Below are 27,965 nucleotides of genomic sequence, written 5' to 3' on the forward strand. Positions count from 1 at the left end.
CAATGGTCAACCTCAATGAAAATGAATGATAATGACAGAGCATTGAATTTAAAATGCAAATTGGGAATGAAGGTAAATATAAGTAGCCCTGGGTTTCTCTTGCATTGGAGAAATATTTATTATAAAGGATACTTGGTAATTCAGATGGCATGCAGGACAATTCTGCTTATTTATGAATATTACATACATCCTTGTTAGTTTTAAAGAAACAGATAAAACAACCATATTAGGTATGTTCTTAATATGTATAATGTGTTTGTGTTACAGTCAATTCTACCCATCTTTAGATGTCTAACTTCTCTCGAAAGAAATGTAGAAAAGTGCAAAATATTCACCAGCTCTGATGAATGCAAAATAGTTATTCAGTTCTTCTGCAGGCATGGTAGGTGTTCAAAGTGGTTTAAATTTTTGTTCCCCCTCCCCCTCCCCCTCCCCCTCCCCCTCCCCCTCCCCCTCCCCCTCCCCCTCCCCCTCCTCCCCCCCTCCCCTCCTCCCCTCCCCTCCCCCCTCCCCCCCTCCTCCCCTCCCCTCCCCCTCCCCCTCCCCTCCCCCTCCCCCTCCCCCTCCTCCTCCTCCTCCTCCTCCTCCTTGTGTGTGTAGTGCTGAGGATTGAATCCACAGCTTTGTGCATGTGAGGCAAGCACTCTACCAACTGAGCTATATCCTCAGCCCATGTTTGCTTCTTAATATGATTCGTGTTTAGAGTATTCAGACTCTCAAGATGTCACATAAACATTGTTGCTTAGGATTTGTGCAGTTATGTGGTAGGGCAGTTGTATTATCTTAACTGTCTCTGTAGGAGTATTGTAAGATGATTGGTATTAATTATTTCCTTCTTACGACTTGTGAATGGCACAAGCTTTACCTACATACAAACTGCTATTTTAAAATGTTTATTTGAATTTAAATTGGTTACTCTAAAATTGACTGATTGCTCAATGGTATTAGTCACAAATGCTTCTAGGTAAGAACAGAAAAAAATAATGCCTGTTGATACTGAAAGTGTCTAGGAGTAGAATATTATCATAGCTGGGGCTGAGGGAGGCCCAAAGTCACAGAACTAATAGGTCACAGAGCCTGAATTTGAATCCTGCCCACTTAGGGAGCCAAAGCTCGCATTTATTCTCTCTGTTACACCAAGCTTTCACATTTCCTGACGTCAGGCTTATAAGCAAGATATTAAAATGTTGTACTGACAGGACTTTTGCATTCTTTTTTTTTTTTAATTTTTTTTTTAGTTGTTGATAGACCTTTATTTTATTTGTTTATATGTGGTGCTGAGGATAGAACCCAGTGCCTCACACATGCCAGGCAAGTGTGCTACCCAGCCAAGGACTTTTGCATTCTTAACATGTGTGGCATACTGATTCAGAACATGGACTCTGAATGCCACGAAGACTAGGGTGAAATCTGGTTCTGTCCCCTCTGTGGTAAGACCTACAAGAAATTATTTTATATTTTGTGCCACTTTTTCTCAATATGTAAAATGGGGCCATAATATGTGTTAGTATCAGCCTTCTATGATTTTTATAAGGATTCAAAGCTAAGTAAAGCATTCTTTTATTTAGAAGAGAGCCTGTATATTCTGTAAGGGATAGCGTTGATTATATTTATTAGGATCACTCCTATTTTCTTTTCAGTTAACAGGAAGAATTTTATGTTTTAAAAACATTTTGCCAAATGTGATGTTGCACACATGTAATCCCAGGTACTTGGTTAAGGCAGAAAGCTAACAAGTTCCAGGCCAACCTGGGTAATTTAATGAAACTCTACCTCAAATTTTAAAAACTTAAAAAAAAAAAAAAATATATATATATATATATATATATATATATATATATATATATATATATTTAGTTGTAGTTGGACACAATAACTTTATTTTATTTATTTATTTTTACGTGGTGCTGAGCATCAAACCTAGTGCCTCATGGGTGCAAGGCAAGCATTCCATCACTGAGCTACAACCCCAGCCCCCATACCCCTCAAGAATTTTTTTTTAAAAAAAGGGGATGGGGATGTAGCTCAGAGACAAAACATACAGGTTCAATTCCTAGTACTGCACACACACACACACACACACACACACACATCTCAACTTGTGATATTAGTCCAAATCTTTTTTTGTAATAGAATGACCTTAAGGAAGGTATCTTACTGTTACATTTTTCTTTTTTTTTTAACATTTATTTTTCAGTTGTAGTTGGACACAATACCTTTATTTTATTTATTTATTTTTATGTGGTGCTGAGGATGCCAGGGCCTCGCACGTGCTAGGTGACTGCTGAGCCACAACCCCAGCCCCTTTACTGTTACATTTTTCTTAAGTTTATCTTACGCTTATCATAACATATTTAAATTTCATTGTACATTTATAAACCTTATTTTTTCCTTAGAAATACCAATGGTTTTATATTATTTTCCCTTCTCTGAACTTTAGTTCATCTGATAGCAGAATCATGCAGAGAGCATGATACAACACAGAGCATGTCTTAGCATCCCAAAGATGGGGTATGAATTCATTCCACTTCATCTTAGCTTCTTGCAGCACATGAACTCTCCAAACTTTTGTTTTCTTCTCTGGAAAATGGTGATCATCTTGCCTACCCTCACATTACAGGTTGCACTGAAGCTGAGGTGAACTTGCATATGTGAAGCACAGAGCTCGGCAGTGCCTGGTGCAGAGGGAGTACTCCCTAGTTGCTGCTGTCTTTACAGCAGTCCTATTCCTTATCTCCAGTAGATTTTTAAATAGCCAAGTGGCTTGATTAATTTCAAATAAATATTTGTGATTGGTTAATTTTTAATACATTTTGAAGGGTTGTTGAATGAATTAGGACATTTTAGTAACAGAAAAAAGAAAAAGGCCCAGATAATCCAATTAAAACTGGTTTAAACAATAAAGAGGAATATTAGGCTTGTGTACACATGGAGTCTGAAATAGTTCACAGGCAAGGTTCAATCCAGGCTGCATTTTCTTCTGATTTTTTAGAAAAAATTTTTTCAATTCTACTTGCCTTTCCAGATTTTATCCTGAAGTGAGCTTCACTTATAAACTCAAAATAAGGTGACTTCCAGTAGCAGTAGGAGCTACCTGTATCCTCTTTTAGGAGTGAGTGAAATCCTTATCTTGCACATCCATTGAACATAAATGCTTGAATTCTCTAACTGAGCCAGGGGAGTCCTGTTCCCTAACTGTCCTGGTTTACTACAATATCTGGACCACATCCTACTGCAAGGCTAACAGTACATGGATTGGTTTGTGCTAGAGAGAGTCCACCCCTGGAGCTGAAAGAGGAGTCAGTCCTATCCAACCTCCTGGCTGCTACAAACTAGGGAAGGGAATGCTGCAGGAGGTAAGGGGGCAGGACATAGATGCTGCTACAGTAACTGGGTTAAGTAGTTGTACTCTCCAGAATTGTATTGCTCAGTGAATTATGCTTGCAGCTTTACATAAGTAACCTTCAGCTTTACATCAATAACCTGGTGAATCTAACCATAAACAACATTCAGAACAGTGATTTTCTACATTGTTTAGCATCTGCTAATAAAAACAAAGGATGACTTCTATCACCAGTCCTTCATATTTCCTTTTGCCCTGGCCCCAGAGTTGCTAAGAAAAAGTCAGTAGGTTGTCCCTAAAGAACATGCTGTATACAAACACCCTGCTGGTAATTCTGTCCTGGCTCTAGGAGCTAGATCTCCAGTAGAGAGGGGCTTCCAAAAGAGAATGTACTTTTTTTTTTTTTTTTTTTTTAGTTGAGGGAAAATAAAATCTGATTCATGCATGTATATTACTGAAGTGAAGTACAAAGGGCTGGACTCAAAGTCTTAAGCTTTCCTCAAAGGGTACTCTCCAAGTGTACTAATGACTCAAAATGATTTTAAAGAAAAAAAAACATTTGAATAACTTACTAGATTCAAAGGTGTTCCAGATTGTCCTCTGAAATTCCAAACTCCACAAATATAACATCTCTATCATAATGGTTGGTCCTTAGCTGTACTGTGTCAGGTTCAGAGAGTTCTCTGGATCCATTGAGAGAAGTTCTAAGTTGAGCTTATGGAGTAGCAAGAACTCCAGCATAGGATCAAGTACCCATGGACAGGAGCACTGGTCTTTAAAGTGGTCCAAATTATCTGTAACTGGTCTGAGTTCATGGCCTAATAATGAGCTTATGTCAGAATTTAAGACAAATACATTACTAAATCTTCTCTTTAGTTTAGCTGTTGTTTGTTTGATTGTTGTTTTTAAAGAGATGGGGACTTACAATGTTGCTCAAACTCCTGTTCTTAAGCAATCCTCCTGCCTTAGTCTTCCAAGTAGACTGAGACAGGTGCATGCCACAGTGCCTGGCTTTTTTTTAATAGTAAGATGGTATGTGTGTGTGTGTGTGTGTGTGTGTGTGTGTGTGATATGGGGGGCATATTGAGGATTGAGTCAATATCACACATGCTAGGTAAGTACTCTACTATTAAGCTATGTTCCCATCCCTTTTGTTTTTTATTTTGAGACAGGGTCACACCAAATTCCCAGGCTGACCTTGAACTGAGATCCTCCTGCCACAACCTCCACTAGCCCCTGCCAGTACCTGGCATTGCCTGGCTTAATAGTTAAGACCTTTTTTTTGGATTGAACTCAGGGGCACTTAACCGCTAAGCCCCATCTCCAGCCCTTTTTCTTTAATGTGGTGCTGAGGATTGAACCCAGTGTCTCACATGTGCCAGGCAAGTGCTCCATCACTAAGCCACAACCTCAGCCCCTAATAGTAAGATTTTCTTGATGAAGGAAGTAAATTCTGGTGAAAACTCCACACCTTATTATAGTACAGTACTTTGTAGTGTACTAAAGTTAATAAGTGACCCAGAGAGAAAACAAATTTTAAAATTTTTATCTCATTTGCATTCTATGAAGGAGAATTAGTATTAGACTAAAAGAACTAGTGCAGTGAAGCCAAATTGTTTCTAAAAGGACGTAGTGGAATATTCTTTGGGTGAGAGGCAAGGTGGAAAGATTTTCTGGCTAGTGATGTCTCATTTGGCAAGTTTCCAGCAGGTGGCAGTGGAAGGAGGAAGCAGTATGAGCCAAGGGGTAGGTTGAGAACATTCAGGGCCTTTCATAAGGAAAAGGGAAAGGAAGGAAGTATAGGAAAAGGTAGCCTCAGGGATAGCGAAAAAGACACTCCTCAGCCTGAGCCCTCTGCAACACCAGTGTTCACTTGATCCAAATGCTCTGTGGGTAAGAAGGTGGTTTGATACGCATGGGCTATTTCTCAAGACTACCTAAGACACGGTGATGGTAGTGGCTTCTGTGGGGGCCAAGGCAGGAACCAGGGGAGGGCAACTTCCTTTTCACTGGCTGTTCTTTGTTATCTTTGACTTTGATTCTACATGTACCTATTATCATCTCGCCATAAGTGACAAGAAAATATTTTAAAAAACAGGTAAGAGATGTTAGTTTTTGAGCTTTGTGCCTTCCTAAAAAAGCCACCATTTAATATAGGTCAGATTATATCATTCAAACTCAAAATTCTCAAATAGCTCCCGATTTTGCTCAGGGCAAAAGCAAAGATCTTAGAATTGACTCGTAAGTTTGTCCAGGATTCAAAAGCCGTGGTGTACTTCTTTCTGGGGGTGCATGTCCCCCTCCACAGCCTATTATTTTACACATTTATGTTCTTATTGTCAGTCTCCCTTACTAGAATGTAAACTGTGAGGACAAAGACTTTTGTCTGATTTGTTCTCTGATATTTCCAGCTTCTAAAAATCATCCCTATGTGGTATATTACAAAAAAAAAAAAATTCCCAAATTATTTGTAGACTCTTCTTCACAAGCTGGGGCATGTTTCCCCACTTTGAATCTTGGCTGACTGGAAACTTGCTTTGATACCAGAAGAACTCACTAGAAGTGATTTTGTGTGAGTTCCAAGCCGGGACTTCAAGAGGCCTGTCAGCTTCCACCACTGAGAACCTTTCCATCAGCATGAGAACAAGTGTGGTGTGGCCTCCTGGAGCACTCCTGGCTAGGTGGGGAGAGGCCTCACCTGTCCCAACTCTCCCACTTGTTCCTGCTGAGGCCCAGATAGGGAACAAGGCCATCCTACGTGATCCAACCACAGCTAAGCCCAGCCTAGGCCAGAAAAGCCCTCAGCTAAATTGTGGGAAGTAACAAGTGCTGGTTATTTTAAGCTACTAAATTTTGGAGTGATTTTTTCTCATGCAGTCAAAGCTGGTTAATACAGCCAGATACACACTCAGTAATATTAAGTTAATAAATATTGTTTTGTTATTAATTCAGCAATATAAAACAAAGAACAATAAAACACCAAACATATAAGTTAAGAAATGTTTCTAGTGAGCCCTTTGATTTTCACTGCAACATTATTTTATTATTATTATTTGGTACTGAGGTGCTCCACCACTGAGCTATATACTTGTCCTTTTTATTTTTTATTATGAGACAGGGTCTCCCTAAGTTGCTGAGGCTGGCCTCAAACTTGAGATCCTTCTGCCTCAGCTTACTAAGTCACTAGTATTACAGGCATGTGCCACTATACCCAGCTTCAGTGTAACATTATTATGCTATAAAATTATAGCCCCCCTGGATTTTATTGCATGGGTTCTATATGCAAATAGACTCATAGTTTTAATTGTAATTGTTAAAATTGTATCACCTTGAAAAGTCACTTAACCTCACTGAGATGCAGTTTCCTCTTCTGAGATTAAGCCTCTACACTATAGGGATATTGCGAGGATCACAGAGGATGTATGTGAAATGTGTGCTTCCTAGCATATTTATTTGAGGGTCAGACTCATTCTGGAGGAGCATCCCTAACCCAAAAAATCTGAAATCTGAAGGGTGCTGAGGTCTGAAATCCAGTTTTCAGATTAGTGTTGTTCAACCTGTAAAGTTTATGCAAATATTTCAAAATCCCCAAAACTCCCAAATCTGAAACACTTTTGGTCTCAGCATTTGGAATAAGGGATACTCAACTTATATTGCTACCTCTCTTTTTCCTCAAAAGGGAAAATAATTCACAGACCAGATGTGGAGGTCTAACTGCCAAAAGTCCTGTCTGAAAAATCAATCTGGATAAGAGAAGCTGAAAGAGATATGGTCTATAGTGGGCAGTGACTGTTTTACAAATTAAGGAACTGTCTTTCAGAGGATTTGGGGTTCTCCACTGCCTCCCTGGTCCTCCGTGTCATGTTGCCTGGTGTCCACTAGGGAGCGGTAACAGATTTCATTGAGGAACAGTGCTGCTCCGAACTTTGAGCACCTGTCATATAGCAAATGTTACTTTATTTTATTGGGCTGTCAAAGTTAAAGATTCAAAAAAATCTGTTTTTCTTGTGCTTAAAATGATTAAGAGTTCGCTTTGTTCTTTTTAAGGTATTAAAAGAACTCATAATGTGTGTTTTCAAGAAAGCCAGCCTTTGCAAGTTATTTTTGAGAAGAATATGTGTACTAATACACTGATGATTCAGCCAAGGTAATGAGTTTTATGTTGTTTATTTTTCTTTTTTTGAATATAGTATGGCCACAGGATGAAAAAATAATGCCCTACTTACAGGTTTTTATTTTTAAAGCTAAAACTTGACTTAGAAAAATCACTTTACAGGGTCAAAAGGAAATTTGATATAGTAGATGATAACTGCCTAATGGTAGCAGCAATAATTTAGTGGCCAAGAAAGTTCTAAAAATATCCTATCATGATTTTTTACATCAAGTTCTATCAAAGGAGAAGAATATATTATCTCATAATACTTACATTTATATGGTACCTATCTAAATCTTAGAACATACAGCAGCAGGAAACTTTTTAAACATTTTAAATGCAGACTGATTTTATCCCTAAGTGCTTTTTTTCTCTAGATAATGAGTGAAGTATTTTGTCAGTGAAACTATACCCAGTTTTTGCTGTGAGCCAAAGTTTATTTCATCCTTATTTGTGTGTGTGTGTGTGTGTGTGTGTGTGTGTGTGTTTGCGCATGCACTCACGTGTGTATGTGTTACTAAGGATTAAATTCAGGGGTGCTCTACAACTGAGTTATACCCCATCCCTTTTATCCTTTATTTTTTTTTAAGATGGGGTCTCATTAAGTTGCTGGGTCTGGCCTCAAACCTGTGATCCTCCTGCCTTAGCCTCCCAAATTGCTGGGATTGCAGGCATCCACTACTAAGCCTGACTTCTTATTGTTTTGGATTTTTTAAAAAATTTGTTCTGATTAGTTATACATGACAGTAGAATGCATTTTGACACATCATAAATAAATGGAGTGTAACTTCTCATTTGTCTGATTGTACATGATGTAGAGTTACACAGGTTCTTTATTTTTTAAATTACAAAAGTTACACCTATTCCTTTTAATACATCCAAATATATAGAAGTGTGCAAAGGTAAATAATGAAAGTATTCTCTGCCACCTCCTGTCCCACTTGGCAGTCAGGTCCCCTTTATTAACAATTTGGTATTTATCCCTATTATTATGAATATCTATTTCCTTAATATCACCTACTACACATATATAGTTTTTTTGTTTGTTTTAAGAAAATGTTCTACTCTCTGTATTGTTTGGCCACTTGCTCCCCTGCCCACAGTGGTAGAGATGGAACCTGTGGCCTTGTGCATGCTAGGCAAGCATTCCACCATTCAGCCACATCCCCCGCCCATGACTTGCTATTTTTTCTTTTTCTTCCACAACTTACTTTTTAAATTTTAGTATATAATTGTGAGCATATTTCTATATCAGTTCACTTAAATCAATCTTATTCTTTTGAATGATTACATAATTTTTCATTATATATCTGAGCCATGATTTGCTTACTCTAAACTCTTGGTGAAAATTTAGGTTGTTCCAACTTTCTGCTGTCATAAATAATTCTGCTAGCAGGACACAAGATAGTGTATTCATCATTTCCCCAAAACTTAGTGCCTTCAAAGTCAGACATTTTTTATTCTATAGTAACAAGTGTGGCTTAGCAGGGTATTACTGGCTCAAGGTCTCTCATGAGGCTGAAGTCAAGACATTGCAAGGGCTACAGTCTCATCTAAAGGCTCAGTTTGGGGAATTCACTTCCAAGCTCATTGCCAGGGCTGTTGGGAAGACGTGTGGTTGTTGGTAGGCCTGGGATCCTTGCCATATGTGCCTGTCTATAGCTGCCTAAGTGTCTTCACAAATGATAACTGCTCTGAGGAAGATAAAGAACACGAGTGAGAACACAGACAGTACTGGCAAGACAGAGGCCAAGGTCTTTTGATCCTGTAATTTCAGAATTGCCATCTCATCACTTCTTCCATTTTCTCTGTGTTAGAAATGAATGTAGGTGCTGGGGTTGTGACTCAGCGGTAGAGCGCTCATCTAGCACATGTGAGGCTCTGGGTTCGATCCTAAGCACCACATAAAAATAAATAAAATAAAGTTATGTGTCCAACTACAACTAAAAAATATTTTTTAAAAAAAATCTACCCCATGTTATTTAAGGGAAAGAGGTTAAGGGCGTGAACATCAGGAGCTGGCGATCACTGGGGCCATGTTATAGGCTACCTAACCCAGAGTCCTAGAAATGGAATTACTGGGTCAAAGGCTTATACAAATTTTAAATTTGCATAGATACTATTAAATTGCCATTGAATGGGTCAGTCTTCATTCCTACCAAAATATAGGAGAATTCTTCTAAGTAGAGGATGTAATAAATCTTTAAAATGTCTGCAAATCTAATAGGTAAAAAAAAAATGGTATTATTAGATATTCTTTATTGTTGTGTATTCCTTATTAGTAGTGAGCTTGGGCATTTAAAAAATATATTTATTAGCATTTGGTTCTTGTATGAAGATAGTTGGCTTCTTAGCGGCTAGGTGTGTAGCTCAGTAGTACAGCACTTTGCCTAGCACTTGCACAAGGCCCTTGGTTCATTCCCAGAACTGGTCGGGGGAAGGAGAGGAAGAAGAGAAGGAGTTGTATAACACCCCTCACCACCTCTCCCTCAACAATGAAAAAGTTCTCAAATGAACTTGGTTGGTGTTCCTGACATTTAGACATCAGTAAACACTGCTAAGCTAATGTCTAACATCAGGTTGACACCAAGATTGCATAAATTCTAAGAATTTCACTTTTATCTAACAACACTTCAATTTCAAAAGGAGAGAAGAACTTGTAATGCAATCTTTGAAAAAACAACCCAACTAAAAAATGGGCAAAGGATTTTAATAGACATTTCCCCAAAGAGGACATTCAAATGGCCAATACATAGGTAAAACAGATAAAAAGTCATTAGGAAAATGCAAATCAGACTTTAAATCTGTGTGTTGTGTTACCTGTGAGTTATAGCTCAGGAAAGCTGTATTGAGCACTTGGGATATCCAGAGAGCCTTGAAAGCAACAGACAATAGGTTGTCCAGGAAAGTAACAAAACAAAAGAAAATACAGGCAGCAGGCTGCTTATCAAACTCCACCCCCTTAACTGGGCCTCCAGCATAGTTCACCCCAGCTGTATTTAAACAGCTTCATTTTTGACTGTCTCCCTTTTCAGTCTGATCTCAGATCAACTAAACGAATGTACTTCTATATGTATATAAACACACACATAATATATGTAATGTGGTGTTTTTGTTCATGCTGCAGTTGTCAGATGTATTTTGCTATTCTCTTGGACTTCAAATGAAATTACAATTTAAAAATATACTAGACATAGGACAGTTGACATATAAGAAAGAAAACAGGCCTTTTGGGTACATCTTCTTAAGCGCAGGCTAATTATTAATTTCCAGATTAAAGATTCAAGTCCCAATTAACAAGGTTGTCTTTTGTTTGTTTTCCAAGTGATGTTAAGACATTTCATTACATTTTATAGACTGCTTGCTGAGGCGATTGTTCTTTTTACATCAAGTCAAGAAGAGGTCACCCTTGCTGTTACTCCACTGAATTTTTGCCTCAAGAGTTCTAGTGAGGATTCCATGGGTAAGGATAATATCTGTTGCCTTGCTTTGATGGATTCTCCTTCCTGGCTATCTTCATTGCTAGCCTTGCAGGGCATATTAATAGCATAATATATGTGTCTAAAAAGCAGTAAGATGTAGAAAGATCATAATTTTTTAAGAGATCCAGGACATTTAACACAATACTGATTAAAATATTTGGTTTTGAAATTCAGGTTATTTTAAAATGAAGAGAATGGTTACTGAGGGAAATATATTTTCAGTTAAGATTTTAAGGTCTATTTCTTGTCTTCTATCACCCTGTGTATTTAACATAAAGAAAAGCAAAGAGGTCAGCAATCCATAGAGATGATTTGTTGTTGTTGTTGTTATTGTTACTGGGGATTGAATTCGGGGGTACTCGACCACTAGGCTACATTTCTAAACCTATTTTGTATTTTTTAAATTTAGAGATAGGGTCTCACTGAATTGCTTAGTGCCTCGCTTTTGCTGGGGCTGGCTTTGAACTCGCGATCCTCCTGCCTCAGCCTCCCGAGCCGCGGGGATTACAGGCATGTGCCACCGCGCCCAGGCTCGTGGAGATGATCCTGACTAAGCAAAAAGAGACAGTAACTTTTAATTAGAAATGCTAATTACTCCATTTAGCAAATACACGAGGCAAAAATGTGTGACCACTCCTCAAGTCAGCTGTTCCTAGCGTTTCCTGGCGGCGTGGGGCGCCTTGCCTGGAGATGCGGCCGCGCTCCGGCCTCGGGTCTTCAACGCTGGGGCGCCCGCCTGCGGTGAGGTTTTGACCGTGAGTGAAAACCCGCGGGGTCTTGGGAACTTTTTGACCCTAGATCTTTTGTTTCCGGTGATGTGAAGGGAGGAACGGTATCATTTTAAGGGGAAAAGCCAGCAGAACCAGGCTTCCATGGGGTCGGTGTGTGCCAGGGTGGGTCCTAGAGCTGCCGCTGCGAATTCATTTGATTTTCCCAACAACTCTGATGTGGCGCCGTGGCCCATCAGCCCACCTGGAAATGGAAATCACCAAGAGGCACCCGGCACCAGGTGGGCGAGGCTTTGGAGCCCCGGCGCCGGGGAGACGTGCGCTAGTCGGGTGCGGGGCGGCGTTTGGGGGAGACATCGGCGACGATTTCCGCGCCCCACGGCGCGGCCCAGGATTCAGGGTTTGTGCCCACTTCTCTGGGCTTTGCCCTCGGCGCCGGGTCTGCGGCTCGACCTGGCTACTTGCTCACGTGTTCCGGGACTGTTTGCAGAGACGGTGAAGGGCTCAAGACTGCCACCCCAGGAAGGCCAAAGCTGTCAGAGCCGGGCATTCTGCGCAGGTGGCAGTCAGGGAGGGGCCCCTGGAAGCTTTAAAGAAAGCAGGTGGCATAACTGGGGCAAACCAGCTTATTGTTAAAGGTGAAAAACATGACCGGCAACTCAGGCCTTTCTTGTTCTATCTCAGTACTCTTATTGAAGTTGAAGTCCAGAGGAACTGTGGGACCGGCCTGGTGCTGCGTGCGGTGGTAGTGTCCTGTGGTCCACAAACAGACAGGCTTCAGAGAGCAAGCTCTCCCCCACTGTCTCAAACGCCTCCCTCAGGTCCCCCAGATTCTGATTTTAGCAGCTGGGAGTACATGATCTGGAAAACCCATGCTGGGCTAGTGCCATCTCTGAATAGTTGGCCATTTAGTAACAAGTGAGCACTGTCCCTCATAAGCAGCTTTCTAATGAGTAGTTATGGTACATCTCATTGTGTAATCTTATGGAACCTCCTCTATTCTGAAACACTGGGTGTGTGGGAGCCTTCCTGATTGAGATGAATGCATATTTAAGGTATTCGTGGGACCCTTTTAAAAATACATATGATTTAACCTTTGTTCTTACTGTGTATATAATTCATGTTCATTGAAGAAAAAAAAAAAAGCACAAATAAAACAAGTCACCTGAAGTCCTGCTATCCAGAGATAGTTTGGTGTATGTATCTTCTGTACTTCAGTTAGAACAGCAGAAGATTGAATGAAGGTACTGATTTCTAAGAAACTATAAAGTCATGTTATGTGTGTGTGAATTTTATTCATCTCAGATCACTTTAGGTAAGAACTCTGGTATTTTTACATAAGCAGTTTATGTGAAATGTTCTTGTAGTAGTCTCTAAATTGTGGAAGTCAGGAATGCAAGAGGAATATAAAAATATACTGAATTTCTCTTTTGAACAAAGGTACTTACAAAGAGTACACAGATATTGTCAGGAGGGGGAGGGGGAGGAAATGGGATGGGATTTGAGAAACAAACAAACAAATCCCTTTTCCCTCCAAATTCATTCTTCTTCCTCTTCCTTCTCCTCCTTCCCCTCCTCCTCCTCCTTTTTTCTCCTCCTCCTCCTTTTTTCCCTTTAGTACTGGGGATTGAACCCAGATGTGCTCTACCACTGACCTACATTCTCAGCCCTTTTTTACTTTTAATTTTTGGTACTGGGGATTTAACCCAGGGGCGTTTAATCACATCCAGCCCTTTTATTTTATTTTTTTAATTTAGAAACAGTTCTCATTAAGTTGCTTATGGCCCTGCTGGCTTGCTGAGGCTAACTTTGAATGCATCCTCCTGCTGCTCCCAAGCCGCTGAGATTGCAGGCATGTGCCAACACACCTGGCTCAGCCCTTTTTATTTTTTATTTTATTTTGAGATGGGGTCCTGCTAAGTTGTTAGGCTTTCCTTGAACTTCTGATCCTTGATCCTCCTGCCTCAGACTGTCAAGTTGCTAAGATTATAGGTAGTTCCTCCAAATTCATCATGAATAATTTTTAAAAAGATTTATTGAGATATAACTTATATACTATATGAGTGATTCATTTAAAGAATAAACTCATTTTTTATTCTATGTGGATTTGTTCTCATTTCCTCCCAGCCCCAGCCCTAAGTGACAACTAATCTACTTTCTATATCTATGGATTGCCTATCCTGGGACATTTTGTATGAAATATGGAATCATACAACATGTGGCCTTTTGAGTCTGCCTTCTTTAATTTAGCACAATGTTTTTAAGGATGTTCCATGTTATAATGTTTATCAGTACTTCGTTTTTAATTGCTGAATAATATTCTTTTCTATGGTTATGCCACATTTGATTTATTCATTCACCATTTGGTGGGCATTTTTTTTTTTTTTACAAATTATGCATTTCTGTGAAAACATGTTGTTTTTTTTTAATATTTATTTTTTACATGTAGATGGACACAACACAATGCTTTTATTTTTATGTGGTGCTGAGGATCAAACCCGGGTCCCACCCGTGCGAGGTGAGCGCTCTACCGCTGAGCCATAATCCCAGCCCCTAATGGGCATTGTTTTAGTCAGCTTATTCTTTGCTGACAAGAAAAGACCTGACAAGAACAATGTAGAGGAGGAAATGTTTATTTGGCACATGGTTTCAGAGGTCTCAGTCCATAGATCACCCACCCCAGAGCTCTGGGCCCAAGATGAGGCAAAACATCAAGGCACAGAGGAGGAAAACACCTCTGCCACAAGGAAGCAGAGGGAGAGCTCCACTCACTAAGGGAAAATAAAAACCCCAAAGATGCACCCCCAGTGACCTGCTTATTTCAGCCACACCCTATCTGCCTATGCTTACCGCCCAGTTAATCCATATCAGTGGACGATGCCCTGATTAGGTCAAGACTCTCATAACTTAATCATCTCACCTATGACCTTTCTTGTATTAACTCACACATGAGCTTTTGGGAGAAGCCTCATAGCTAAATCATGAAAGACATTTTTTATTGTTTCATATGAATAAGGCTCTTAGGAACAGAGCTAACATGAACATTCATCTACAAGATTTTTTGTGATTATGTGTTTTTATTTATCTGGGTATATAGTTAGGAGTGAAATTGCTGAGTCTTATAGTAATGTCATATTTAATATTTTGAAAACCTGCCATATTGTTTTTCAATGACGAGTGCCCCATTGTACATTCCACCAGCCACATGTGGGGTCTGATTTCTCATATCCTTGACAATACTTGTTATTGTCTGTCTTTTGGATTACAGCCAGCCTAGTGGGTGTGAGGTAGTGCCTCATTCCGGGTTTGATTTGCATTTCTCTAATGACTAATGATGTCGAGTATCTTTTCATGTACTTATTGGTCATTTCTTCTTTGGAAAAAAAAGTCTGTTCAAATCCCTTGTTCACTTTTTTTTACTTGGATTGTCTTTTGATTATTCTGTATGCTAGCTCATTATATATAGATTTGCAAATAGTTCCTCCAATTTTGTGGGGTTTTTTTTTACTTTCCTTCTTTCTTTCTTTTTTGTTTTTTGTACCAAGGATTGAACTTGGGGCACTTGGCCACTGAGCCACATCCCCAGCCCTGTTTTGTATTTTATTTAGAGATAGGGTATCACTGAATTGCTTGGCGCCTCACCATTGCTGAGGCTGGCTTTGAATTCGCAGTCCTCCTGTCTTAGCCTCCCAAGTTGCTGGGATTACAGGTGTGCACCATTGTTCCTGGCTATTTTTTACTTTCTTGATGGAATATTTTGAAGCACAAAAGTCTTAATTTTTTTTTTTTTTTTTTTTGTGGTGCTGGGGATTGAACCCAGGGCCTTGTACCTGCAAGGCAAACACTCTACCAACTGACCTATATCCCCAGCCCTCTATCACTTTTTTTTTTTAGTTGTTGGTGGACTTTTATTTATTTGTATGTGATGCTGAGAATCGAATCCAGTGCCTCATGCATGCTAGGCAAGCGCTCTATCACTGAGCCACAACCGCAGCCCCCCTCTATCACTTAAAAAAAATTTTTTTTAGTAGTTGATGGACCTTCATTTATTCATTTATTTATATGCAGTGCTAAGAATTGAATCCAGTGCCTCACACAGGTGAGGCAAGTGCTTTACCACTGAGTCACGACCCCAGCCCAAAAGTCCTAATTTTTAAAAATTTTTTTTAGTTATAGGTGGACACAATATCTTTATTTTATCTTTATGTAGTACTGAGGATCTAATCCAGTGCCTCATGCATGCGAGGTGAGCACTCTCCCTCTGAGCCACAAATTCAGCCCCACAAAAGTCTTAAATTTTGATGGAGCCAACTCATCTATTTTCTTTCATTGCATGATTTTTGGTACATCATTCAATTTTGGGGGTGGGTTACCAGGGATTGAACCCAGGGGCACTCAACCACTAAGCCACATCCCCAGCCCTATTTTGTATTTTATTTAGAGACAGGGTCTCACTGAATTGCTTAGTGCCTCATGGTTGCTGAGGCTAGCTTTAAACTTGTGATCCTCCTGCCTCAGCCTCCTGAGCTGCTGGGATTACAGACATGTACCACCATGTTCAGCCATCATTCAATTTTTAAATCACAGAAGAATATGTAATAGAGGGAATAATACATAAATCCTTGATTATCTTGAAATGTATATGTAAAATTCCAAACATCAGGGTGTGCTATGATAATACATTGTTGAACTAAGTCAAATCATCTTTTTTTGAATAGATGACATAAGATATGTCTGGAAGCTAGGCTCGGTGGTGCACACCTGTAAACCTGTTTTTTTTTTTTTTACTTTCTTGATGGAATTGGAGGCTGAGGCAGAAGAATTGAGATTTCAAAGCCAGCTTGAGCAACTCAGCAAGGCCCTAGGCAATTCGGCAAGACCCTGTCTCTAAATACAGAAAGGACTGAGGATGTGGCTCAGTGGTTAAGTGCCTCTGGGTTCAATCCCCTGTACCAAAAAAAAAAAAAAAAAGAAGAAGAAGAAGATATGGCCAGACACCATGGCACATGCCTGTAATCCCAGAAACTTGGGAAGTTGAGGCAAGAGGATCACAAGCTTGAGGCCAGCCTCAGCAGCTTAACAAGGCCCTAAGCAATTCAGAAAAGGGCTGTGGACTTAGCTCAATGGTAAAGCCCTCCTTGGTTTCAGTTCTCAGTACAAAAAAAAAAAAAAAAAAAAAAAGTAAGATGTGAAGTTTGTTTCTGTTTAAAGGAACATAAAATTTAAAAATTGTAGGGTATGTTATTTAGAATTATCTTTAAATATGAGTGGCAGAAAATAAAATAATAGTGGTTGATAATGATTATTCCATGTTCATCAAAGCACCAGGCTTTTTCTGTATTGTTCCTTTGCCATCTTTAGGACCATGAGCTCTGCCTCATGGTCCACATGAATATTCATAGGAGCATTACTCATAATAGCCACAGAATGGAAGCCAAATGTTTTCAACTCATGAATGAATAAAGAAACTGTGATCTCTCCATACAATTGAACATCATTTATCCATAAAAAGGAATGAAGTCTGGGTGGAGGCTACAGTATGGATGAATCTTGAGAACATCATGCTGAGTGAAAGAAACCAGACACCAAAGGCCACATATTAAATGAGTCCACATATAGGAAATATCCAGAATAGCTAAATCCAGAGAACAGAAAATAGATTAATGGTTGCCAGTGGCTGGGAGGAGAATGGGGAACGACGGCTATCAGATGGTGGCTGGGGCTGGAATCATTTGAAGATGTGAAGAAGGTGCACTCACGTGACTTCTGGTGGATGCTGGGAGCTCAGCAGGGCCCGTGACCATGCACCCTGGATTTCATATGGCCTGGTAGCTGAGTTACAAGAGTCAGTATTGCACAGACAGGAAGAGGAGACTGCCAGTCTCTTAAGGTCTGGACACAGAAACCGGTGCAGGTCTCTTTGCCATATCCTTTTGGTCAAAGCACTCCGGATCCTACCCTGATTCAAGGGGAAGGGACGTAGACATAGAACCCACTTCTCAGGGAATGTCAAAGACATTCCCTGAGAAGTGGGTTCTATGTCTTAACCTATCCTTTATAGTTATATTTTCACATTAAAATTTAATACATGCCTCTGGGACTCATTTTATTCTTTATTTTTTTCTGTGACATTAAACAGATTTGACAAATTCTGTGTACAGTGAGATGTCTTTTGGCCCAGATGAGTTTGACTTCTTTCAGATTGGATTGGATACAGAAATAACATTTTGCTTCAAAGAATTGAAGGTAAACAAATATTTGTGTCAAATTCAAATTCAGGTTTTTACTGGTATTTTTCATAAAGATTTAAAGTTTTTTTAAATTTTCTTCCTCAGGGAATGCTGACGTTTTCAGAAGCTATCCATGTTCCTATATCCATTCATTTTGATTTTCCTGGAAAGTAGGTCCTTGGGAACTTTTCTGAGTTTCACTCTTTTGTGATAATAAAACCCTTTGAATCATGGTGAAATTAATTAACACCCCAGGATTTCCTTAACTTTACTAGCTTCATGTATCAAAGTAAAGTTTTGAAAGATGCCAAATGGCATTTTTAAATTGGAACTTGATTGAGAAAGATACATGTTTTTGCAGAGTGAAACATTTATAAATTTGACATGCTGCTGAATAAATTGCCTAATTAGAAAACCATATATGGCTTAAGCAAGTTAAAATCCCTATGAAACTATGAGACTTTATATATTTCAGAGCAAAAATTTGTGGGGCTGGGGCTGGAACCCAAGGTCTCACACATTAGGCCAGTGCTGGACCACTGAGTTACATCCCCAACCCCTCCAAACTAAAATTTTAAATGGGATTGGGTTGAGGTATATTTATGAAATTGAATTTAATGATTTCTAAGGGATCTTTCAGCTCTTAGGACTGTGGTTATTTGAGATTATTAAAGATTCCCACATGAAAGGATAGGTACTATTTCTTTTTATTCCATAATTATCATCTTTAATGCATTCTTAATGACCACCAGAAAATAAATGTTATTTTTGCTCTGACTCTGCCCTTTTAGACCAATGGCTTTGAGTATTGATGACATGCTACTGGAAGCTAACTTTATTTTGGCTACCTTGGCTGATGACCCAAGTCGGGCATCTTCGCCACAATCACTGTGTCTCTCGCAGACACGAAAAAGGTAAATCTATGTTTTAAATTTGTTATTGGTTGGGGAAAGCCATGCCATCTTATTCTGAAATAATTCAGTGGCATTCACTTAGGAAACAACTGGGGAGTAAAACATTAGGTCAGAAATTTTGTCCCAATCTAGAAGAGCTAGAGTAACACCAAATCCTAATGTTGAAACTTCACCAATGTTGTATCAGATATTTGTTTTTTTCTCTTCTGATCAGAACTTAACAGGGCTATCTGATTTATCTTTGTTATCATTCAAAACTCATTTTCAATTTCCAGTGTCAAGTTTTGCAGGAAAGTATGTTATTCATTACATAAAACTCTTCTTTCTCAGATACAGGGATAACCATTTATCTTTTTTCTATTTTTCTTTTCCTTAATAACATTTTGGTGGGAGGCATAATTTGTTGTAAAGTCACACAAAGTTATAGTAGAAATTTTGGAAAATACATAAAAGTACAAAGAAGAAAATAGGGGCTGGGGTTGTGGCTCAGCGGTAGAGCGCTCACCTGGGATGTGCGAGGCCCTGGGTTTGAACCTCAGCACCACATAAAAATAAATAAATAAATAAATAAAAGTATTGTGTCCAACTACAACTAAAAAATAAGTATTAAAAAAAGAAGAATAAAATAGAATTCACCCATAATTGCCCCACTCAGAAATAGCTACTATTAACATTTTAACTCACTGAATTTTCTTTCAGACTCCCCCCGGCCCAATATACTTGTATTTTAAAACAAGATTGGGCTGGGCACATAGTGAGTTCCTGTAATCTCAGAAACTACGGACATGAAGGCAGGTGGATCAGAAGTTTCAGCAGCTTTGACAACTTTATGAGGATTAAACAACTTAAAGAATTAAAAATTAAAAAGGGCTGGGCACGTACTTGGCTCAGTGGTAAAGCACTCCTGGGTTCAATCCCTGGTACCAAAAATAAAAAGGAGTGGGATCATGTAATGTGTTGCTTTGTATTCTGGTTTTTCTCCATAAAATATATTGTGAATATGTGTGTTCCAGCATCATTGATTATGACTTGAAAATATAGGTTTTATTTATATTTTTAAGTTTGCATCTGCACTGAACATGTACAGCTTTTTTTTTTTTTTTAGTTGTAGATGGACACCATACTTTATTTTATTTATTTATCTTTATGTGGTGCTGAGGATCGAACCCACAGCCTCACTGTGCTGGGCAAGCACTTGACCACTGAGCCACAACCCCAGGCCCAAAACATAGGTTTTCATGACCTCATGATGTTTCATTCTACAGATTTCTAATAATTTATTTAACTTTTTTTCTCACTTGATCCTGTTAACATATAATATGAAGTCAAAGGAATTTCTAAATGATCATATACATAAATGGTAAGTTTCAACAATTAATTCTGTATTATCTAAGTACATCCTCTAAATCAGCACTATCATTGTCATTCACATTGCTCCATTAGTTATATAAAAGATATATTTCCCCAGTGACTGAGGAGGCTGAGACAGGAGGATTTCGAATTCAAAGCCAGCCTCAGCAATTTAGCAAGGACCTAAGCAACTTAGTGAGACCCTGTCTCTAAATATAAAAAATAAAAAGGGCTGGGGATGTGGCTCAGTGGTTAAGTACTCCTGGTACTTAAATACCCCTGGTTAAATATCCCTGGTACTCCTCAAAAAAAAAAAAAAAAAAAAAAAAAAAAAAAAAAAATATATATATATATATATATATATATATATATTTTTTTTTTTTTCCCAAAGAAACAGCTCATTTAATCTCTGTTAACATCTCAGGTCAGATATGATACGGTCAAATTCGAAGGCTGATAAAAGTGGAACCAGCCAGGCTCCAGAGTGTATCTCAAGAAAATCAGCACCCAAGAGGCTTTATCCTAGGGAAGCTGCCACCAAAAACTCTGCAGGGGAAAACTGTGGCAGCCCTCAAAGGAAAAGAGCAAGTGGAGACAACGTCTTTGAAGTACCTGAAAGCATTGTGAGCGACACAGAGGAAGGGCCAGGCTCTCCATACCTCAGGAAGGTAAGAGGACCGACTGCGTATCAGTCAAGAAGTGTCAGCACCAGTCTCCCTCGGCATCCTGTGCCACAACCCACCCCAGCCTCTTGTGAATTATTATTTTTTTCTTTCTTTTTTGTGTGTGTGGCGCTGGAGATTGAACCCAAGGCCTCATGCATGCTAGGCAAACTCTGTACCCTTGAGCTACCCCCGACCCCTGTGTTGTTTTATTATTTTTTGTTAGGGGAGGTGTGGAGCTAGTCTCCAATGAGAAAAGTCTGATTTATAAACTATCAATACAAATAGTTACATTTCTCAGTAATTTCTAACAAAGCATATTCTAAGTAGAGATGTGGGCATTTGTTTTCAAGAATAAATTAGGATCATCTATAGTATGCTCTATTTTAATTCCAACAACATGCTAAAGTCATAGAAGTAATTTTTTTGGTCACACTTACTGTGCTTACTTTTTCACAGGCAACAACACAAAATCATTTTCCTGGGACTTCAGGACCCTGAAATTCACCAAAATTGCCAGTTTCCTCAGTAGGGACAGTGATGTTTAGAATTGCAAGCTCCGTGACACCCATTTGAGCTCTCTTAAATTCTCTACTTTTAAGGGGAGTTGCTGGCCTCCACATGGCAAGGACGAGGCCGCTGCGCTCCGCCTGGCCTGCTGAGGGCCTGGCCGCCCCGTGGCCCTTTCCCCTCGGCCCTGGTTTTGCACGGTGTGCTGGGACACTTGCTTCAAACCTTAGGTGGACAATGAGGGGTTCAGAGCCCTGGCTCTAGAGTTCAAGTTCCTGCATTCAAATTTCTCTTGCCACTCATCAGCTGTACACCTTGGGCAAGTTACTGATATTTGCCTCAATTTCTTTGTCAGAAAAATGGAGATAATTATATCCGTTGAATGGATCTGTGAAAAACGCACTCACAGACATACCTGGCGTGTCAGTGCTCCGCAAATGTTCGTTACTACTCTCTCGCACTCTCCTGCTTTTAGGCTCTTGGTCATTCCACTTCCCTGTCACATTGCGGTGGAACTCCTTAGAATGGCATTCAGGGACTTTCCCTGGGGAACTTAACGTACACAGTCTTCACCTGGCTTTCCATTCTCCTCCCCGCCCCAAACAGAGCGTGCGTGTGCGAGGGGGCAGCAAATAGGCTGCCTCTCTAGCAATCCCGTGTCTGGCTGAGCAAGCTATGTGGACAGTGGCCTCAGGATGAACCTCTGCTTGGCTCTCAGCGTCTGCCATGCACACTGAAAACAGGTTTGTGAACCTGACAAGGCCAGAGCCATGTGATGCCTATATTTCCATCACTATGTGGCCCACCCTACTATTGGCTTATTTAACATTTTATTTTAAAGTAATTTCAGACTTTTGGAAAGTTGCAAAAATAGCATAAGAATTTCTATATGCCCTCCTCCTCCTCCTCCTCCCCCCCCCACCCCCACTGGGGATTGAATTTATGGGCACTTAATTAGAGAGCCACATCTCCAGCCCCTTTTTATTTTTTATTTCTAGATGGGGTCTTAGTTGCTCAGAGCTTCTCTAAGTTGCTGGGGCTGGCTCCTGCCACCATGCCTGGCTTTGAATTAGGTTCATCAGGGGTTGGAATCTATCTCTGGACTTTTTGTTCTGCTAATCTTGGCCTTTGCATGTGTCAGGGCAACACTGCATTATGACAGCTTCCAGGTGTGTTTTCATGGCTGATGGGTTAGTATCCCTTTGTGGATTGTGTCAGTTTTTTCCTGTTTTCAATTTTGTTTTGTTTTGTTAATACTTATTTTTTAGTTTTAGGTGGATACAATATCTTTATTTTTATGTGGTGTTGAGGATCAACCCAGTGCCTCACATGTGCTAGGTAAGCACTCTGTCACTTGAGCCCCAGCCTCTTAATTTGTTTTTAATTTAAGCTTTGATATCAATTTACCAGATCCATAAAAAAGGGTGTTTTGGGTTTTTTTGTTTGTTTGTTAGTATTTTTTAAGTCTTAATTTACTCTGCTAGGTAGACTGTGAGTTCATTAAGGGCAGACCTGAGTCTACTCATTTCTCTCTTTCTAGTGCATTGCCAGTAGTGTGGACACCTTCAACCCTGGTTTGGGACATCCTAAGAAAGTTTTTAAAACCCCTCTGGTGGTCTCACAAAAATTCCAGATGGTTCACCGTGTGTGTGTGTGTGTGTGTGTGTGTGGGTGTGTGTGCGCGCGCACATGCATGCACATATATGCTAGGTGTGCTACTTTGGGAAAGGGGATTTTCAAAATTAGCTATAACAGAGTTCTATATCCTAAATAATGACTAGTGGCTTCTTCAATGTAGGGAGTTATATACAGTTTTCATGGGCAGTAACATAGGGAACACACACATACACACACATAACATTTATACATATTTTTAATTCTTTTCTTGCCCAGTTCACATGGGATTTGAGGCTACTGTCTGGCTGCCTGGACGCTGTCAAGTTTTCTCACTTAAAGACATGGGGAAGTCTCCATTATCCAGCCATGTGAGATTTAAAGGCCAAAGAGAGATAGAAAATAGCACTTACCCCAAGCCAATGGCAAATTCAGGCAGCTCTCAAAAACCAAAGTCCACCTAAGCTTCCCGGTCTCATGGGGCACCATGAATGTCCCTGAGGGATATGTGCATACGATGATACACATTCAATAGTCCTTGGTCAAGGCTAGACCCATAAAAGGGAACTGAGATTGTGTCTGCAGTTATGGCGAAAGCCAGTGTGTTAGTTTCCTATGCTCCTTCCACAGATTTATTGAACCCAGGGCCTTGTGCATGTGAGGCAAGCACTCTACTAGTTGAGGTGTATCCCCAGCCCTGAATTACCATAAATTTTGTGCCATGAAAACAACACAAACGTATCATCCTACAGTTCTGAAGGTCCAAGTCTGAAATGGCTCACTGGCGAAGGTCAAGGTGTCAGCAGAACTGTGTCCGTTCAGGAGAATTGGGAGTCTGCTTCTTACCTTTTCCAGCTTCTAGAGGCCACTGTACTCTTCTCTCATGATCCCCTTCCATCTTTCTGGCCAGCGCTGGCTTGTTATATCTTTTCCTATTGCTCACTCGAACCCTCTCCATCCTCTTTCCGCCCGTAAGGATCTTTGTGCTCACCTTGGGCCCCCCAGCTGGTTCAGCCATCTGTTCGCAACCCTGGCTCCATCTGTGACCTTTGTTCCCCTTGGCCACGTGACATAACACCTTTACAGGTTCGTGGGCTTAGTCCACAGGGGCACTGTGTGGTCTACCATGCCACCAGCCCTGCCAAGCTGTTTTTTGTTTTTTTTTTTTAATCCAAAGTGTCCTTTGTTTATTGTAATCACTCATTATTAAGGTGTATTTGTGATTGAATTTCAAAGTATATGCCATTTGTACACATTGTACATTTGCTTATAGGGCAGGTGGGCTTAGCTGATATTTTAATAGTAAGTACAGTCTGAAAAGTATCAGGCTGCAGCAGTACAAACAGGATCCTAATTAATTGGCTCCTGGCTGGCCTCTGTCACAGACATCAGTCTATACTGACCCTTATTAAGCTGGAGTTTTCTATGTGGAGTGAGGAGCCCACACTGCTGTCAGAACTGCCACCTTACAGAGAGCATCCCCATCTTCTGATACAAAATTGAAGATGAGCCAAGAATGGGGCTTATTCATTCATTCATGCTACACCCATGGACTTCCACCAGTGTTTCCTGCAGGCAGGTGTCCTGGAGAGCACGTGAGGGAAACTGGTCAGCAAAATAAATAAGGTTCCCAAACTTGTTTAGAGACTAAAGAGGGTATAAGGCATAGGGACTAGATGCAGATATAAAAGTCATGCGACTAAAAATAGGGAAGTTTTTAAAAGCTGTGATAAGTTCAATGAAAAGTTCAGGGTGCTTTGAGATTTAAGGTGCTAAACAGCCTACTCCAGGAGGCCAGGGGGGTCTTCAGTGTGAAACTCGTGCTTAAGCTGAGCTGGAAGGGATAAGGAAGTGAGTTTGGGGAGGCAGGTGCAAAGGCCCTGCAGTTGGAGGGGCATTCTGGTTTTAAGAAACTGAAGCCTGAGTTCTGCAACTGGGAGCAGATTGCCAGAGGCAGACAATGCATTGCTCAAGGGGAAGCTACATGAGGGCCAGCTTATGCTGGGAGAGTCCTGTGGACTGTGTGTAAACAGCCTTATAAAGTACCTTGGTATTTGAAGTCTTTGAAAGGATTTAACAGTTGATGGTGTTGAATGTTTACAAGAGAACTTTAGCCATGTGAAAAATGGGGTGGGGTCAGGCAAGAAAGTTCTCTCAGTTACAGCCTCCGAGTTGGTCACTCCTTAGATGAGGGGTGGAGGGAGTGGTCAGGTGAGACAGCTAACTTAGGAGGTAACACTCTTGACATGGGTTGGTTAGAAGGGGTAAGGAAAAAGGGAGAGATCAGGGGTGACTTAGGTTTTGAGGACCTGGTTCAAGGCTTGAGTATGGCAACTGGTGACACCAACCAGGCAATAGGATGACCGAAGTTCAATCTTGAAGACTCCCTGGCACACAGATGGTAATTTCAAGAGGACAGCCCACATTTAAGGTGGTGGTTCTTAACCAGGGGCGGGCCTCCTCCCCTAGGGGACCTGGGGTAAAGTCTGGGGCCATTTGGATGATACAAGTTGGGAAGGGGGTGCTACTGGCATCTAGTGGGGAAAGGCTAGCAGCACTGCCCAGCATCTCCCAATACAGGACAGCCCACAACAGTCATCAGGTCCCAAATGCCAGCTGTGCTAAGTTTGAAAGTGAGCCCTGGTTCAAGGTTGGGTAGAAGAGGGTGAGCCTGCTGAGCGGCCCCAGGGGTAGGGTAGGGACTGCACTGGAAGGCAGTGTGAGGGGCGACCTGAGTGGATGAAGGCAAAAAACAGCCTCCAACTTTAAGGATGTGGCCATTTTCATTGATCACATCTGAAGCTTGTGAAGTGGTGGGGTCAGAAGCTTTTTAGACAGGGCTAAAGAGCAGGAAAATGAGAAGAGATGGCTCAGTTCACACAGCCAGCATAGGGTCTGGCTCAGCCTGGAGTTCTGATGGCTTCAGGGGAAGTCAGCAGCAGATCTCTGCCCCAGCTGAAGGTCATCTTGGGCCTCTGAAGTTAGGGAAGGGTCTGGTTTTAGAACTAGTTGGGCCAATAATGACATCCCATGAGCCATCACCAATAAGACAGGAGGACCACACTGGCAGCGTTCTGCAAGGGCTGTCACCTTGAGCATTAATTGGGCAAACTTTCACTTTGGAATAAACTGCAGTGTTTTTTTTTTTTTTCTCTCTAGTTTTCTTGCATGTTCTTTGGAGCTGTTTCTTCTGACCAGCAAGAACACTTCAACCGCCCTTTGGACAGTCTGGCAATAGCAAGTGACAGTGACGAGGATGTGATTAATGGCACTGTCTCCACATCTAAAGCTCAGTGATAGCCTCGCCTTAAGCCCCAGTCTTCATGCCTAGTGTACAACAGATATGGAAGTGCATCAAGACGTCTTGAAACAGTTTTGTGACTAGTAGTCCAGTATTTTGTATTTGTGAACATTTTGGAGTTTGGGACTCTCAGAAACTGCAAAAAGTTATGCAGGTTTTTCAAATAACATCACTTTTGTCCATTGGAAAAAAATTCTGATTTTTGAAGTAGCCCTTAGAAAAAAATAATCATTCCCTCACTTTGGAGTCTTTTTGTATTTTGTAAAAGATTTGATTAGCCTTCAGTTAGAACAGATTTTCAGGGATGATTTTTTATTTGCAATGTGATACAGGAAAATAATTTAATGGAAATGATGTCAAACTTTTGTTGTTGTTGTGGTGGTGGTGGTGGTGCTGCTGCTGCTGGGGATCGAACCCAGGGCCTGGTGCATGCAAGGCAAGCACTCTATTAACTGGCTACACCCCCAGCCCTTGATGTCAAACATTTCTGTATTATCTAAAATAGTGTAGCAACCTCCACACAAGAGAGCCTGGGTTTGGAATGGAATGTGGGATACAAATGTCTGTTCTTTGCCCCTTTAAGAATTAGCTTCTTACCTGCATAAACAAGACTAAAAATTTGGTACAAAAACACTGTTATGTAATACCTTATGGTGAGAGCCTCTCCCTCCCCAAGACTTGTTTGCAGTTCTATAACCCCAGGAACCAGCCTTCTGTAACATCTTATTGCTAAGTCTTTGGGAAACCATCAAACAATAAGGAAGTGTTAACTGGCAAGCAATTGTTCTTCAGATTTTGTGAGGAATTTGAAAAGGTGGCTGAGTGGATTAGTATGCTTCAGAACTGTGAACAGAGTTCTAAATGAAACCAGAATGAATTTGGCTCTTGTAGCTTAGTAATGAGTCATAGCTACCCACAATAACCTAATAAAAACTCAAGTTCATCCCAAGATGTTTCTCAGTGAATGAAAATGGGCTTTCACCAAGCTTTTTGTGGAAAGTGGCAATGCCCACATATTTTCAAAGTAGGCCAAATTTTATGTCTCTTATGCTTATACCAATGATTAACACTGAATTCATATTCGTAACAAATGCAGATGACTATAGAGAACTTTTACACACAAAAGTAACCCTGTAGGTCTCCTTGCTGAGGATGAAGTTTCTGATTTCTTCATTGAAATAGGCATCAGTCTCAGGCTGGGGTTGTGGCTCAGCGGTAGAGAATTTGCCTAGCACATGCGAGGGCCTGGGTTCGATCCTCAGCACCGCATATAATTAAATAAAGGTTCTGTGTCTAACTACAACTAAAAAATATGTATCTTAAAAAAATAGACACCAATCTCAGCAGCAGCCTTGATGCAGCATGGCCTGCAGAAGACAGTTATGCTGCTCCACTGTACACACTTTGGGTTTTAGAATTTTGATAGTGTGCCAAGAATACACACACCAGGTTTTGTTTTTGTTTGTTTTTTTGTAATTTCACTCTGTACCATTTAGGAGGTGCAAAGCCTCAGCAGAGAAAACCTCTGTATTCACATTCAGTTATGAGTCCATTTTGATGAGTTTGGAGGGAGCTAACGGATGTAGTAAAGCAGTGGATGAGAATGAGCTATGGCAATTAAAGTATTGTGAAGGACAGCTATGCACAGCCACAAAGTGCAGATTCACTGAAGGCTGAC

At 40.4% G+C, this 27,965-nt stretch overlaps 1 protein-coding gene across 1 annotated transcript; it reads left to right on the forward strand.

The window, feature by feature from the left end:
- Rad9b (RAD9 checkpoint clamp component B) lies at positions 1–26,610 on the forward strand. The gene is made up of 9 exons (XM_027949164.2): positions 1–72; positions 268–382; positions 7,391–7,490; positions 10,853–10,959; positions 17,846–17,952; positions 18,042–18,106; positions 18,728–18,850; positions 20,625–20,868; positions 26,146–26,610. The coding sequence occupies exons 1-9, from the start codon at positions 16–18 to the stop codon at positions 26,281–26,283; spliced, it is 1,056 nt and encodes a 351-aa protein (XP_027804965.2). The 5' UTR covers positions 1–15; the 3' UTR covers positions 26,284–26,610.
- Positions 26,611–27,965: the final 1,355 nt, after the last annotated feature.

This window comes from Marmota flaviventris, chromosome 1 (genome assembly GCF_047511675.1).
Source record: "Marmota flaviventris isolate mMarFla1 chromosome 1, mMarFla1.hap1, whole genome shotgun sequence".
NCBI classification, from domain to species: Eukaryota; Metazoa; Chordata; class Mammalia; order Rodentia; family Sciuridae; genus Marmota; species Marmota flaviventris.